This window comes from Pelodiscus sinensis, chromosome 6 (genome assembly GCF_049634645.1).
Source record: "Pelodiscus sinensis isolate JC-2024 chromosome 6, ASM4963464v1, whole genome shotgun sequence".
Lineage (NCBI taxonomy): Eukaryota > Metazoa > Chordata > Testudines > Trionychidae > Pelodiscus > Pelodiscus sinensis.
Window position 1 is genome coordinate 111,030,201 of NC_134716.1, and position 15,992 is coordinate 111,046,192.

General features: G+C 41.6%; 1 protein-coding gene across 5 annotated transcripts in view; it reads right to left on the reverse strand.

Moving 5' to 3' along the window:
- Positions 1-15,992, reverse strand: part of WDR7 (WD repeat domain 7) — a 352,131-nt gene that overhangs the window by 71,088 nt on the left and 265,051 nt on the right. For all 5 annotated transcript variants that reach the window (XM_006116571.3, XM_075932629.1, XM_014570212.3 and 2 more), the window contains 2 exons: positions 10,745-10,894; positions 8,897-8,979 (listed from right to left, as the gene is read on the reverse strand). In XM_006116571.3, coding sequence (XP_006116633.2) covers positions 8,897-8,979; positions 10,745-10,894 — 233 coding nt within the window. The remainder of the gene's footprint in view (positions 1-8,896; positions 8,980-10,744; positions 10,895-15,992) is intronic.

Genomic DNA, 15,992 nt, shown 5'->3' on the forward strand with positions numbered 1-15,992 from the left:
TAGCTCTACTTAGTGTCCTCCTCCTCCATCCTTGTTTTCAGTTTAACCCCCACCCATTCCAATTTACTCACACTATTAGTTCACTGATATCTTAATTCACCAACTGACTCCATTTAACCCTGCCAACTCAAACTCTTTCCTGCCCAGCTCAGAACATCCTTGAGCCACCTCCGCTCCTTTCAATCCAACCCTAGTATTGTCAAACTGAAGCATGCAAAAATTATGAGTTAAGCCCCCCACACTGCTACCCCCCAAGATTGTTTTTAAAACCTTGAGATTTTTAAAAAGTTGGGATTTTTTATTTGCCCTCGGGTTGTGAAACTGCTCCACACCCAGGAAGGCTAGAAACTTGCTTTTAATTTTTTTAAATGACATGATTTTTACATAATGACATGATACTGTATCCCATACCTCAACCATCTGCAATAGCCTGGTGAAAGTGAGTGAGCGCAGAGGAAAGCAAGACATAGAGGAAGGGTGCATGGAGTGAGCGGGGGTGGGATACAGTATCTCTGAAGCCTATTTATGCCAGGGCTTAATGTGGCTTTGGCAAGTACATGACATGATTTTAAGTGACTCCAGAAGCTGGGGTTTTCTGAAAAGAACTAGATAATATGGGGGAAGCAGGGTGGCCCTTTATTTCGGAGGTCATAGGATACAGTATCTCTCAGCGGGGGTGGGCAACCAGAGAAGGTGTAGGGAAGGGATAGGGCTTCAGGGAAGGGGTAGGACATGGGTCTGAGTCTGAGTGATTAGACAACTGGCAGTTCTACCAGGAGGGGATGTGGAAATCCTGACTGTCAGAAGAGCGCGCCCAGCAGCACAGCTAGCAGCTGTTTGGGCACCAGCCAGTATAGGTACAGCACTGCCCAAATATCAAGTTGACTGCATCAGCATGGGCAGATTGTGTCTCTGTTGGGGACCATTAACTCATGTGCTTGGGGCCCGGAACAGCTGTCAGTGGGAGTGTGTGTGTGCCTGTGCACGTGCATGTGCATGTGTGTCTATAAAAGCTCCCCACCTTCTTCAGAACCCATTTAGAATAAAATATTGTCTGCATCTTACGGAGCTGAAGGCACTATTTGGCTAATGCAATGCTTTTACTTTAAGATCTTTCTTTGGACTCAGTAGGTAACAAATAGTGCAAAATATAGAAGCTTAAGTATTCATAAAAATATTCACTGCGTAAGTAATATATTTCCCTTTTATTATCATATGTTCACTGGATATCTGAGTGATCTTAATTTAGAATTTTAATGTCTTGCAATTAGCCACAAGAGGTCTGGCCATACTTCAGCTATTCTTCAGTCACATTTTAAAATTTTGCTTCTTCTACAGAATCAGTTCCGATGAGATCTGATGACCAAGAATTAACATGGCTGACAGCACCTTCACCTATTAAACCCCCTCCTTGACATTCTACAATAAACTCAGAAACTATTTGTTTTAAAATTGTGTGTCAAGTCCTTGATTTGCTAAGTCTTTAAAATAAATTTCTTGTTCTAACACATTTGCTTCCGCTGACATTTTTCCCACTGTAAAAAGCAAAATAAAATATATTTGTTGTTTCAAATTCAGACCTATCTGCAAATACACAGCAGCATTTGAATGTAGTTAATCCCATCCTAAGGGCTCGATTCAGCAAGGTGCCCAGTCCCACTGACCTTAATAGGACTACTCCCAGGCATCAGGCTCCTGAATCAGAAAATCTTTGGAGCCATACCAAATGTTTCTCACTTCAACTTTATCTTCAGCATTTTCAAAATTTCAAAAATAGGTTACAGCCATCAAACTGCACTTCTGTATTTTATATGGATTTCTACCATTTCTGTCTCTTATTCTGAGAACTGATAAAAATCAGTCTATATAAAACATACTAGAAGCAAGGGGAAAAACAGATTTAAACCTTAATCAAATATTGTAAAATACATTTTCAGTAAGAGATTCACCTCATCACAGCCAGCTTGGATGGATACAGAATACAGTAATTACTAAGATGACTGCTAAATCTATATGCCACTAAGACAGAAGAAAAATGGAAGAAAGATAATAACCCAGTATTTGAACCAGCACACTATTGTTCAAAGCCATGGATTTTATAAAATTACTCAAGCTAGGACTTTACTTGAAAACAACACCCCACACCTTCAAGCAGAGGTTGGTTTTTACAGACCTCTATGGTATTTAAAGACTACAATATAAGAAGGGAAAGCCAAAAAATGCCTAATAATATTGTTTTGTCTGCTGAAGTAACAGACTCAGTCACAACAGGTGTGCACATTTAATACAGTATAGGAGGGAGATCATTAGGAGATTAAAAGAATTAGTAATAGGATTAAGCCAAAGTGCTACCACTTGGATTCTCTCCAGAGATTCAATGATTTGCTAAAATCATATGAAAATTTCCACTGGTCTGTTACAAGATGACTTCAGCAGTGTGCTGTATCATTTTTACAATAGCCATAACTATGTACAGTAGGAGATATTGCTAGCAATTTAGCCAAATGTAAAGACAATGTGACACTATAAAAATGCAAAAAGGATGGGGGAATATCTTGCATTAATTCCCACTTGTCTTTGCATTTATATTTCAAGCTAAAGTTTTTAAAAGATCTGAGGGAAAGAAGATTATCTTTATTAAAGACATACCTGTCAAGGATATAATAGTTCCTTTCTTACAAGTGTTGTTCTTTTTCATAGCTTGTTACATTAAAATACAACCTCCTGACATATTAAATATTTTAATTTACATGGTTAATGTATTATAATATGAATATTTATACCAATCTAAGATATTATAAATACACATTATAAATCCCATTTTATTATACGTGAGTATTAAACTCTAAGGACAAAAGGGGAGCTTTTCAGAAACACAAATGGCAGGCACTTATTTTCAACTGAAAGTTAGTGGGAATTGGGTACCTACCTGCCATTTGTTTCTTTTCAGTACTCTGAGAATGCCAAACCACCATCAATATGAACATGAACAGAAAAAGAAACCCACTATGTTCTTGACTTGTTAAAACAACATGATAATTCTATAAAACCAAAGGAACAGAAAAATAATCTCTGATGGCAGAAATATTTTAATAGTCTCTCTGCAGCTTACACACCACAGACTGCAAGACAGCTTTACAACCAGCAACGCAGCTCTGTCGATTTTTGTATTTGATTTTAACTGAATCCCATAGGCCTATTGTGAGCAGAGTCTTAAAAATGTTTTAAAAAACCCCAATCAGATAAAACCTTTTGGTTTTTCTATTACTTGACACATGAATTAGCAACAAGACAAGTGCAGGCCTGTCACATAGTAAGCATCCTCTGATGTCAGCTTTTGGTCTGTGCTTCCAAATTCAGTTCCTCTTCCAAAGATGCCAGTCAGGGAGCAGTTGCTAAAAACGACTGAGAAAAAGGATAAAACTGGCACTTTACAGCACAATTTCTAAGCATATGGTGGGGTTGGTGGGACTAGTCACATATGGTATGTCTAAACTACACCCGTTTTTTGATAAAGGGATGTAAATTAGACATATCAAAATTGTAAATGAAGATGGGATTTGAATTTCTCATGCTTCACTTACATAATGGCAGCCCCAACATCTTTTCGAAAAAATCGTTTTTCCGAAAAAAAACCACGGTCAAGACGGGGATCTTTCGACAGAAATGCCCCATTTTGAAAGATCCTGTAAACCTCATTTACAGCTTCATTTACAATTTCGATATCTCTAATTTACATGCCTTTATCGAAAAAAGGATGTAGTCTAGACATACCCATAGACAGAACAGGAGAGGATGGGCATTTGGAGCCAGGTGATTGCTTCTTCTTTAGCAATAATACTATCATGAAGATGGTAGCAATTTGGCAGATCAAAAGTGAGGAACAGAGTCTACTCACCTGGCAAAAATACATACGTTACCTACTCAGTAGAAAGAGATCCCTTTTCACTCACTTAGGGTATGTCTACACTACAGTACTAATTCGAACTAACTTAATTCGAATTAGTTAATTCGAACTAGTGCATCTAGACCTAAAAACTAGTTCTTCATTAGTTCCCATAATAGAAGGACTAGAGGACACCAAATAAAATGAATGGATAGCAAGCTTCAAACTAATAAAAGAAAGTTCTTGTTCACAAAGCAAATAGTCAACCTGTGAAACTCCTTGCCACAGGAGGCTGTGAAGGCTAGAACTATAACAGAGTTTAAAAAGAAGTTAGATAAAGTCATGGAGGTTGGGTCCATGGAGTGGTATTAGCCAGGGGGTAGAAATGGTGTCCCTGTCCTCTGTTTGTGGAAGGCTGGAGATGGATGGCATGAGACAAATGGCTTGGTCATTGTCTTCGGTCCATCCCCTCCAGGGTACCTAGTGTTGGTTGCTGTCGGCAGACAGGCTACTGGGCTAGATGGACCTTTGGTCTGACCCAGTACAGACATTCTTATGTTCTAAGCTCAGGGCTCAGGGTCGGGGGTCTCACTGGACCACCCTGATTTTCATGCAAACCTGCTCCTGGGTGGCCAGGCTGGCAGCTATCCTGCCCTAGACGGCCACTTTCCTGTGCCTAGTGCGGACGTTGTGGATGAGGTCCAAGATCTCCGCACTAGACCAGGCGGGCGCCCACCTCTCGCAGCCCCGGGCAGGCTCCTGGGAGCCACCAGCCTGGTCCCGGGAAGAGGCGGAAGGCTGGGTGGCAGCGGGTGGCTGGCTCATGCCGTGCCAGGTGCAGGTTCTGCTGGCTGGGTGCTGGCAGGCTTGCACCTGGCACGGGCACCGTAGCCAGACCTTGCCCCTTTAAGGGCTCTGGGGCCGGGAGGGGGGCAGAAGTTTCCCTGGTGGCGCCCAGAGTGGCCACCAGGGCACATGCAGTGTAGACATACAGGCATAAAGGGAAACAAGAAGACCTTTTATAAATACATTAAAAGCAAGAGGAAGACCAAGGACAGGGTAGGCACACTGCTTAGTGACGAGGGAGAAGCAGTAACAGGAAACTTGGAAATGGCAGAGATGCTCAATGACTTCTTTGTTTCGGTCTTCACCGAGAAGTCTGGAGGTGTGCCTAACGTAGTGAATACAAGCAGAGAGAGGGTAAGTTTAGAAGATAGGATACACAAAGAACAAGTTAAAAATCACTTAGGAAAGTTAGATGTCAGCAAGTCACCAGGTCCTGATGAAATGCATCCCAGGATACTCAAGGAGCTGATAGAGGAGGTATCTGAGCCTTTAGCTATGATTTTTGAAAAATCATGGCAGACAGAGGAGATTCCAGAAGACTGGAAAAGGGCAAATATTGTGCCCATCTATAAAAAGGGGAATAAGAACAACCCAGGAAACTACAGACCGGTCAGTTTAACGTCTGTCCCAGGGAAGATAATGGAGCAGGTAATTAAGGAAATCATATGCAAACACTTGGAAGGTAATAAAGTGATAGGGAATAGCCAGCATGGGTTTGTGAAGAACAAGTCATGCCAAACTAATCTGATAGCTTTCTTTGATAGGATAACGAGCCATGTGGATAAGGGAGAAGCGGTGGATGTCATATACCTAGACTTTAGTAAGGCATTTGATATGGTCTCACATGATATTCTTATTGATAAACTAGGCAAATATAACTTAGATAGGGCCACGATAAGGTGGGTGCATAATTGGCTGGATAACTGTAGTCAGAGAGTTGTTGTTAACGGTGCTAAATCCTGCTGGAAAGGGATAACAAGTGGAGCTCCGCAGGGGTCTGTTTTGGGACCCGTACTGTTCAATATCTTCATCAATGATGCAGATATTGGGATAGAGTCCGCTTATTAAGTTTGCAGATGATACCAAACTGGGTGGGGTTGCAACTTCTTTGGAGGATAGGGACATAATTCAAAATGACCTTAGCAAGTTAGAGAAATGGTCAGAGGTAAACAGGATGAGGTTTAATAAAGAGAAATGCAAAGTACTCCACTTAGGAAGGAACAATCAGTTCCATACATACAAGATGGGAAGCGACTGTCTAGGAAGGAGCATGGCAGAAAGGGATCTAGGGGTTATAGTGGACCACAAGTTGAATATGAGTCAACAGTGTGATGCTGTTGCAAAAAAAGCAAATATGATTCTAGGTTGTATCAACAGGTGTGTTGTAAGCAAAACTCGTGAAGTCATTCTGCCGCTCTACTCTGCACTAGTTAGGCCTCAGCTGGAGTACTGTGTCCAGTTCTGGGCGCCACATTTCAAGAAAGATGTGGAGAAATTGGAAAGGGTACAGAGAAGAGCGACAAGAATGATTAAAGGTCTAGAGAACATGACCTATGAAGCCAGGCTTCATGAACTGGGCTTGTTTAGTCTGGAAAAAAGAAGATTAAGGGGGGACATGATAGCGGTTTTCAAATATCTAAAAGGGTGTCACAAGGAGGAAGGAGAAAATTTGTTCCTCTTGGTTTCTGAGCACAGGACAAGGAGTAATGGGCTTAAAGTGCAGCAGGGGAGGTTTAGATTGGACATTAGGAAAAAATTCCTAACTGTCAGGGTGGTCAAATATTGGAATAAATTGCCAAGGGAGGTGGTGGAATCTCCCTCTCTGGAGATATTTAAGAACAGGTTAGATAGACATCTATCAGGGATGGTGTAGACGGATCTTGGTCCTGCCTTGAGGGCGGGGGGCTGGACTCGATGACCTCTCGAGGTCCCTTCCAGTCCTATGATTCTATGATTTCAAAATAAGCTATTTCAGAATAACTATTCTGGAATAACTTATTTTGAAATAAGCGTGCAGTGTAGACATACCCCTAGGACTAGGATGGAAGGCTTTAAAAGGCATATTCTGTAGAACACTGTTTTATGATCTCTACAGCTTGGTCTATGGACACCACATGCATTTATAAAATTGATGCATTTCCACGCTGGGCTCTTTGCAATGATGCTTTATTTTTAGCTATTAGATTTATCAAAGTAGCTAGTTCTTGTCGAGAAAAAAGAAAGGACATTTGTTTTCAAAATCATGTACTTGATGCTGATTTGTTGGGGAACAAAGCTGAAGAAGTGTCTTGTGTCCACGAAAGCCCATGATATCATCTACATTTTTTGTTAGTCTCGAAAGTAGTGGTGGTGTTGTTTAAGTTTTTTTCAGCACTCAAAGAGTAAAGCTCAAACTTCCTTAAAAAGGAGAACACCTAAGATATGGTCAAATTCTGTCACGAGAAATACTTTGCTATGGACTGCGCTATGGTGCTGACTATGATTATATCACGAAAGGGACATAGGTAAGCAGGTGCACTGATAAGTGATGATTCCGGTTATAAGACAAAAACCTCAACTGTGACAATGCTGCCTGTTGTATGACCTCAGAATTTCAACAGACTAACTAAATTTTCTCAGGTTGGCCCAATATAGACCACCTGCCCATATTTACCATAAACTTAAAAAACAACAAATGGCCTGGTAGCACTTTATAGACTAACAAAACATTTAGATGGCATCATGAGCTACCACCTACATGTTTTGTTAGTCTATAAAGTACTACCAGGCCATTAGTTGTTTAAGTTTATCCTGTACAGACTAACTCAGCTACCCCCTGAAGCTTCCATATTTACCATGTTATTTTTATTGTTTATTTTGAATAGTTTATTTTATACCAAAAATGTCTGTTTTGCTGGTGTGCAGGAGGCAACACGCATTATTTTTTAATTGTAAACACACCAATTAAGTTTGTGCAGAAGCACTATAATATTAAAATATATCCTTTATTTTTAAATATGGGGGTACAAATATCCACCAGTACTTTGAGGGAAAAGCATTAAAGATATTTTCCCATTCTGGAGAGAGTAAATAGAAGTGCTGATAAATCACATCTTTTGTGCAGTATTAAACTGGAAAGGAAGAATGTAAAACCCCCCAGGGCCATGTATGTCCACACAAATACTGACAACAGTTATGTTACCGGTGCTCTGACATGCTGACCAATATTTTGGGCAGGAACTATTTTTGTTCTGTGTTTGTACAGCACCTAGCAAAATGGGATTCTGGGTCTATAACTGGGTTCTTAGGTATTATGATAAGACAAATAACAACAGATTAAATCACAGGACTTGAATTAAACCTCTGGGATCTGTTTTCTAGTCAAATCATTGCCAGATTTCCTTTCACAAATCACTTCACTTTGCCTCAGTTTACCCATGTGTACAATTAAGATAATAAGTAATTAACTTAACTATACAAAACTCTTTAAAATTGAGGTGTGTAAGATTCTATAGAAGTACACAATTTTTATTACCAAACAAAAGAAATGCACTGTGGCAGTTACAACTATAGTTATAATGTTCATTTTTTGTGGTTTATGATGGAGAAAATAAGGCAAAAGTGGGGTCATAGGATAACATTTTAAGAGATACTGCCAACATAAAAAATTAATGATATTTTACCATGTATGGACTTTTATTTTGAAGCACTTTCAATAGTTGATAATAACATTGCTATTTTCTGACCTACCTCCACTTTTCCAGACGTACTAGGGATTAGAAAAACCATACACTACAGAACTCTGAACAAAACATTATAATTATGCTTTCAAAAGTTCACAACTGAATATTGACATCGTACAGCTTTGAAATTTTACTATGCAGAAGAAAAAATGCTGCTTTCCATTTTTTATTTTTGTAGTTTATGTTTAAACACAGTATTGTACTGTATTTGGTTTTCATTTTGTCTCTGCTGCTGATTGAATAAGCATCTCAGATGCCAGATGAGGTATGTGGTTAACTGGTCAGTTTATAAACCAGATGTTTGTAATTTTTAGATTTTACTGTACTAAAAATAATCTGTAAATGTGAAGTTTTAAGATGTAAATATTATGGCTAGATAGTAAAATATAGCAAGAGAATATATATATATCACAAATCATTTTCTTCCTAAAAAGGCGTTTACCTGCAAATGGCTGGGAAGCATTCCTGGAGTCCCTTTTTTTTGACTAAGGATCCTTCAAGGCAGTACATAAGGATGTCCATAACCTTGGAAACAAAAGTTGCGATTGTTTAACAATATCTGATTGCATTATTCATAAGAAAAGTTACAGTTACAGTATTTTCTAGATCTTGTGCCCAAATATATTTTTGGTACCTAAGTATAACATATTCTGGGATGGATAAAGACAGAGGCTTTGGGTCTGGAGTCCAGAGCCCTGGGTTAAGGGGAGCCCCATAAAAAGATCTCCAGGCCACCAAAAGTGAGGATTTTTTTGCAGGACTCCCTTAGTCTGGGGCTGGAAGCCATTAAAGCTTCTGTGTCGAGCACAGCCTGATGGGAGGAAAGACACGGCTGCATTTGCTGCCACTCTCCCACCCAAACTGGACTGGAGCTGCAACAGCTGGAACTTTGTCGACATGATTCCCTCTCCTGCAGCTGCATCCCAGCAGCTCCCACTGGCAGGGAATGGAGGCTAACAGGAGCTGCAGGGAATGGTGCCTGCAGGAGAGCGCAGGGCAGTGTGCAGAGCCATTTGCCCTGCAGGGCAGCGTGTGTGCTGCCAAACGGAAGCTGCTCCAGGTAAACGCCTTGCATCACTGCCGCACCCCTGAGCTCCTTCCCACACCCTAACTCCTGCCGAGATCCTGAACCTTCAGCTCCTGCCCTGAGCCCCCTCCTACACTCCAAACCCCTGAACCCCAGCATGGAGTCCCCTCCTTTACCCCAAAGTCCTCATCCCTAGTCCCACTCCAGAGCCTGCACCCCACAGCTGAGCCCTCACCTTCTCTTGCATCCCAAACTTCTGCCCCTGTCTGGAGCCCCTTCCTGTATTCTAAGGCCTTTATTTTTGTCCCCACACTGGAGCCTACGGGCCACACAAAATCTAATAGTCCTGGGTCCCCAGAAGAGTTAGTTTTGGCCCTGAATGTGTTCCTGCATTAAAAAAAATCTGACTGCACTGCAGCATATTGGAATTTACAATGGAAACGGTACTACCAATTGCTGCAAACCCTCTTTCACAGTAACACTGTTTTTATAAAGCTAGCAACTATAGGCCAACGTCTGCTACTGAAAGTCTTAGAGGGAACACCACAATTTGTGCTAGTTATATTAAGAGAGAGTGTGAACACAAAAGTTAACCAAATCATATGGTACGGTGGATTCTTGAACCTTAACGAATATGCATCTTCAAGATAAAATTTTCAACATTCCCTCGTTCAGTCCATTCAAAATGCAGCTGGTACAACCATGTCCAAATTGCCAACTTCTTTTACTAGCTTGGCCTTACCAATTAAGTGCTACCCAACTCTCTGCTCTGGTCTCTTCAACCCTTGGATCCTTCACCTGCCCAAGATCAAGAATTAAGTACTTCATCCTACTCCATCTCCATGTATCATTTATGTAGGCCCAATGCCTGGAACATTCTCTGCAACACATTCTTCCACGTACCCACTTGACTCTTTTCACAGGCCTCCTGAAAATACATTACTTTCCAGCCCAAGTCCTCCTCTTAAAAAGGAGGTTTTAAGTAATCAGATAAAGGAAAAAATTAGAACAAGGTATGCTAAACAAAATTGCTCACTGATCTTGCTTTTGCTGTATCACAACCAAACCTGTTTTCTGCTCAGTTTTTAAGCCCTTTGGGACAGGGACAGAGCCTTATGGCTTCAGATGTGTTATTTAAAAAAATAACATATGTTCCACGGTGCCGAAAAGGTACACAGCACTTTACAAATGAGTTTACATGCAATGTATTACTCGATGATTAATTAAAAACTACAATATACAGATAGGACAATGCATTCTTACCTCTACAAGAAGATCTACAACATCTGTGGGCATTTTATCTATTAATATTTCGATGACTCTTAGGATCTCTCCTTTAGCCCGAGCAAGGGTTGAGGTGTGAATATTCTGTTGCGACTGAGTGTTCGCTGCCAGCGCAGTGTGTCTATGCACCTAAAAAAAGGAGTAGGATTATATATTTACCTACTGCTATCCACATATTTCCACTATACTTACCATGAGCTTTCTATGTTAGCATTTTAATACCAGGTCAGATTCCAACATGATGACAGTACATAGCAGCAATGAGAGAAGTCTAAGAGTTCATGTGGGTTACAGCAGTTCTACCTTGTCACAACTTTTTATCAGTATGTATATAAAGCAAATAAGGAGATTAAAAGAAGGGGCATTGGTGGTGATTATTCGTGTTTGCCAATCACACCTAACTGTGAGACTGCACCTTTAACATAGCTGGCACAGTGGAACGATTAGCCCACTGTCTAAAACTGAAGCATGGATGAAGACTGAGGTACCGTTAGTGGATTGACAGAAGGAATCAGAGGAATTACAAAGTGCACATTAATTATTCAAAATTACATTTTCCCCACGTCATTCACTAGAATTAAGACTTAAGAACATTAGAATGGCCATACTGGTTGAGACCAAAGGTCCATCTAGCTCAATGTCTTGTCTTCCGACATTGGCCAATGCCAGGATGGATGCCCCAAAGACTCATAGACTCATAGACTTTAAGGTCAGAAGAGACCATTATGATCATCTAGTCTGACCCCCTGCACAGCGCAGGCCACAGAATCTCGCCCACCCCTCTTAGAATAATCCTCTCACCTATGTCTCAGATATTGAAGCCTTCAAATACTTTGAAGGCCCCAACATGTAGAGAGTCCTTCAGCTGTGATCTGTGCCCAATGCTACAGAGGAAGGCGAAAAACCTCCAGGGCCTCTGCCAATCTACCCTGGAGGAAAATTCCTTCCTGACCCCAAATATGGCGATCAGCTAAGCCCTGAGCATGTGGGTAAGACTCACCAGCCAGACACCCAGAAAGTTCCCTATAATGAATGGTCAATTAGTTACCAAGATCATGTTATTTCATCCAACCATCCCCTTATCATACAATCATAGAACTGGAAGAGACCTCAGAAGGTCGTCAAGTCCAGCCCTCCGCTCTAGGCAGGACCAATCCCATCTAAATCAACCCGGCCAGGGTTTTGTCAAGCCGAGACTTAAACACCTCTAGGGATGGAGACTCCACTACTTCCCTAGGTAACCCATTCCAATGCTTCACTACCCTCCTAGTAAAATAGTTTTTCCTAATATCCAATCTGGACCTCTCCAACCACAACTTGAGACCATTGCTCCTTGTTCTGCCATCTGTCACTACTGAGAACAGCCTCTCTCCATCCTCTTTGGAACCTCCCTTCAGGAAGTTGAAGGCTGCTATCAAGTCCCCCCTTACTCTTCGCTTCTGCAGACTAAACAGACCCAAGTCCCTCAGCCTCTCCTCGTAGGTCATATGCTCCAGACCCCTAATCATTTTGGTTGCCCTCCGCTGGACCCTCTCCAATGCGTCCGCATCCTTTTTGTAGTGGGGGGCCCAGAACTGGACACAGTACTCCAGATGTGGCCTCACCAAAGCCGAATAAAGGGGAATAATGACATCTCTGGATCTGCTGGCAATGCTCCTCTTAATGCATCCTAATATGCCATTAGCCTTCTTGGCTACAAGGGCACACTGTTGACTCATATCTAGCTTCTCATCCACTGTAACCCCCAGGTCCTTTTCTGCAGAACTACTACTTAACTGGTTGGTCCCCAGCCTGTAACTATGCTTGGGATTCTTCCGTCCCAAGTGCAGGACTCTACACTTGTCTTTGTTGAATCTCATGAGATTTCTAGTGGCCCAATCCTCCAATTTGTCTAAGTCACTCTGGACCCTATCTCTGCCCTTAAGCGTATCTACCTCTCCCCCTAGCTTAGTGTCATCTGCAAACTTGCTGAGGGTGCAATCTATCCCCTCATCCAGGTCATTAATAAAGATATTGAACAAAACTGGTCCTAGAACCGAACCTTGGGGTACTCCACTAGAAACCGACCGCCATCCTGACATCGAGCCATTGATCACTACCCGCTGGGCCCGGCCTTCTAGCCATCTTTCTATCCATCTTACCGTCCATTTATCCAATCCGCATTCCCTTAACTTGCTGGCAAGAATATTGTGGGAGACCGTATCAAAAGCCTTGCTAAAGTCAAGGTATATAACATCCACTGACTTTCCCATGTCCACTGAGCCAGTTACCTCATCATAGAAGCTAATCAGATTGGTCAAGCACGACTTGCCCTTTGTGAATCCATGCTGACTATTCCTGATCACTTTCCTCTCATTCAAGTGTCTCAAAATGGATTCCTTTAGGATCCCTTCCATGATTTTTCCAGGAACCGAGGTAAGACTGACTGGCCTATAGTTCCCTGGATCGTCCTTCTTCCCTTTTTTGAAGATGGGCACTACATTTGCCTTTTTCCAATCATCCGGGATTTCGCCCGATCTCCACGACTTTTCAAAGATAATGGCCAAAGGCTCCTCAATGACATTTGCCAACTCCTTCAGTACCCTCGGGTGCATTAAGTCCGGACCCATGGATTTGTGTACGTTTAGTTTTTCTAAATATTTCCTAACCTGTTCTTTACCCACCAAGGGCTGTCCATCTTCTTCCAATCTTGCGTCGCTTAGCACAGAAGTCCAGGAGCCGACCTTGTCCGTGAATACAGAGGCAAAGAAAGCATTGAGTACTTCAGCTTTCCCCACATCCTCTGTCACTAGGTTACCTCCTTCATCCATTAGGGACTGCACACCCTCTCTGATCACCTTCTTGTTGACATGCCTGTAGAAACCTTTCTTGTTATCCTTTACACCCTTAGCTAGTCGCAACTCCATTTGCGCTTTCGCCTTCCTGATAACCCCCCGGCATTCTCGAACTATACATTTAAACTCCTCCCTAGTCATTTGTCCAAGTTTCCACTTTCTGTAAGCTTCCTTTTTGTGCTTAAGTACACCAAGGATTTCCCCTGTAAGCCAATCCGGTCTCCTACCAGGTTTGCCTCTCTTGCTACGCGTCGGGATGGTTTCTTTCTGTGCCTTCAATAAGGCTTCTTTAAAATACTGCCAGCTGTCCTTGACTCCTTTCCCCTTCATGTTAACATCCCAGGGGATTCTTTCCATCAGATCTCTGAGGGAGTCAAAATCTGCTTTTTTGAAGTCCAAGGTGTGTATTTTACTACTCTCTTTCCTTCCTTTGGTCAGGATCCTGAAATCTACCATCTCATGATCACTGCTTCCCAGGTTGTCACCCACCTCTACGTCCCCTATTAGTTCCTCCCTGTTTGTGAGGAGAAGGTCAAGCTGTGCACGGCCCCTGGTCGGATCCTTCAGCACTTGTACCAAGAAGTTATCCCCAACATTCTCCAAAAACTTCCAGGATTGCCTGTGTACTGCCATATTGGTTTCCCAACAGATGTCAGGGTGATTAAAGGGAATGAACAGAAGCAGGTAATCATCAAGTGATCTCTCTCCTGTCATCCAATTCCAGCCCCTGACAAACAGAGGCTAGGGAAACCATTCCTACCCATTCTGGATAAAAAGCAGGGCTTGACAAATAATACAATCTACTCGCCCGTGGCGAGTAGATTGTAACCCGGAAGAGCGGGGTTCGGGCGATCTGCGCCTGCGCAGAACAATCTGTGTATGCGCAGATCGCCGGACAGCGCGGCTGGAGATCGGGGCTCGCCACGGTTCGGCGAGCCCTGATAATAAGTATTGATGCACCTAACCTCCATGAATTTATCTAGTTCTTTTTTGAACCCTGCTAAAGTCCTGGTCTTTACAACAGCATCTGGCAAGGAGTTCCACAGGCTGACTCTGAGCTGCATGGAAAAAAAATTGCTCCTGATGTTTTTTTAATTGTGTTACCTATTAAATTTCATTTGGTGACCCCCCCTAATACTTATGTTGTGGGAAATAGTAAATAATTTTTCCTTATCCACTTTCTCCAAACCTGTCATGATTTTACAGACCTCTATTATATCCCTCATTAGTCTCCGCTTTTCTAAGATGAAAAGACCCAGTCTTTTTAATCTCTCTTCATATGGCAGCTGTTCCAAACCCCTAATCATTTTTGTTGCCCTTTTCTGAACCTTTTCCAATGCTAACGTATCTTTTTTGAGATGAGGTGACCACATCTGTACGCAGTATGCAAGATGTGGGTGTACCATGGATTATACAGCCACAATAAGATATTCTCTGTCTTATTCTCTATCTCTTTTTTAATGATTTTTAACATTCTGTTTGCTTTTTTAACTGCTACTGCCCATTGAGTGGATATTTTCAGAGAACCATCTCCAAGAACTCCAATATCTCTCTCTTGAATGGAAATAGCTAATTTAGTTCCCATCATTTTATACATGTAGTTGAGATTATTTTTTCCAGTGTGCATTATTTTGCATTTATCAACATTAAAATTAATTTGCCATTTTGTTGCCCAATCACCTCATTTTGTGAGATCCTTTTGAAGCTTTTCACAGTCTGCTTTGTTTTTAACTATCTTGAGCAGTTTAATATTATCTGCAAATTTTGCCACCTTACTGTTTCTCCAGATCATTTATATACCGGTTAAACAGAATTAGTCCCAGTATGGGCCCTTGGGGGACACCACTAGTTACCTCTCTCCATCTGAAAACTGACCATTTATTCTAACGTTTTGTTTCCCATCTTCTAATCAGTTATCAATCCATGAGAAGACTTTCCTGCTTGTCTCATGACAATTAACTTTACTTTACAGCCTTTTGTGAGGGCCATTGTCAAAGGCTTTCTGGAAATTCACTATATCCACTGGATCCTTCTTGTCCACGTTTGTTGACCTCCCCAAAGAACTCTAATAGATTAGTAAGGCATGATTTCTCTTTACAGAATCCATGTTGACTTTTCCCCAGCAAATTATGTTCATCTATGTGTCTGATCATTCTATTCTTAACTATAGTTTCAATTAATTTGCCCGGTGTTGACGTTAGACTTATTGGTTTGCAATTGCCAGGATCACCTCTAGACAGCTGATGACCAATCCAGAAATATAATTTATGAAAGATACTGAATAGCAATTGTTTTTGTTTGAGATTTAAAGGACAAATGTTCAACATTTGGATTACAATATTACCTTAAGAACATTTGTATTTTGCAGAACTCATTGCTTTATTACTGGGAGC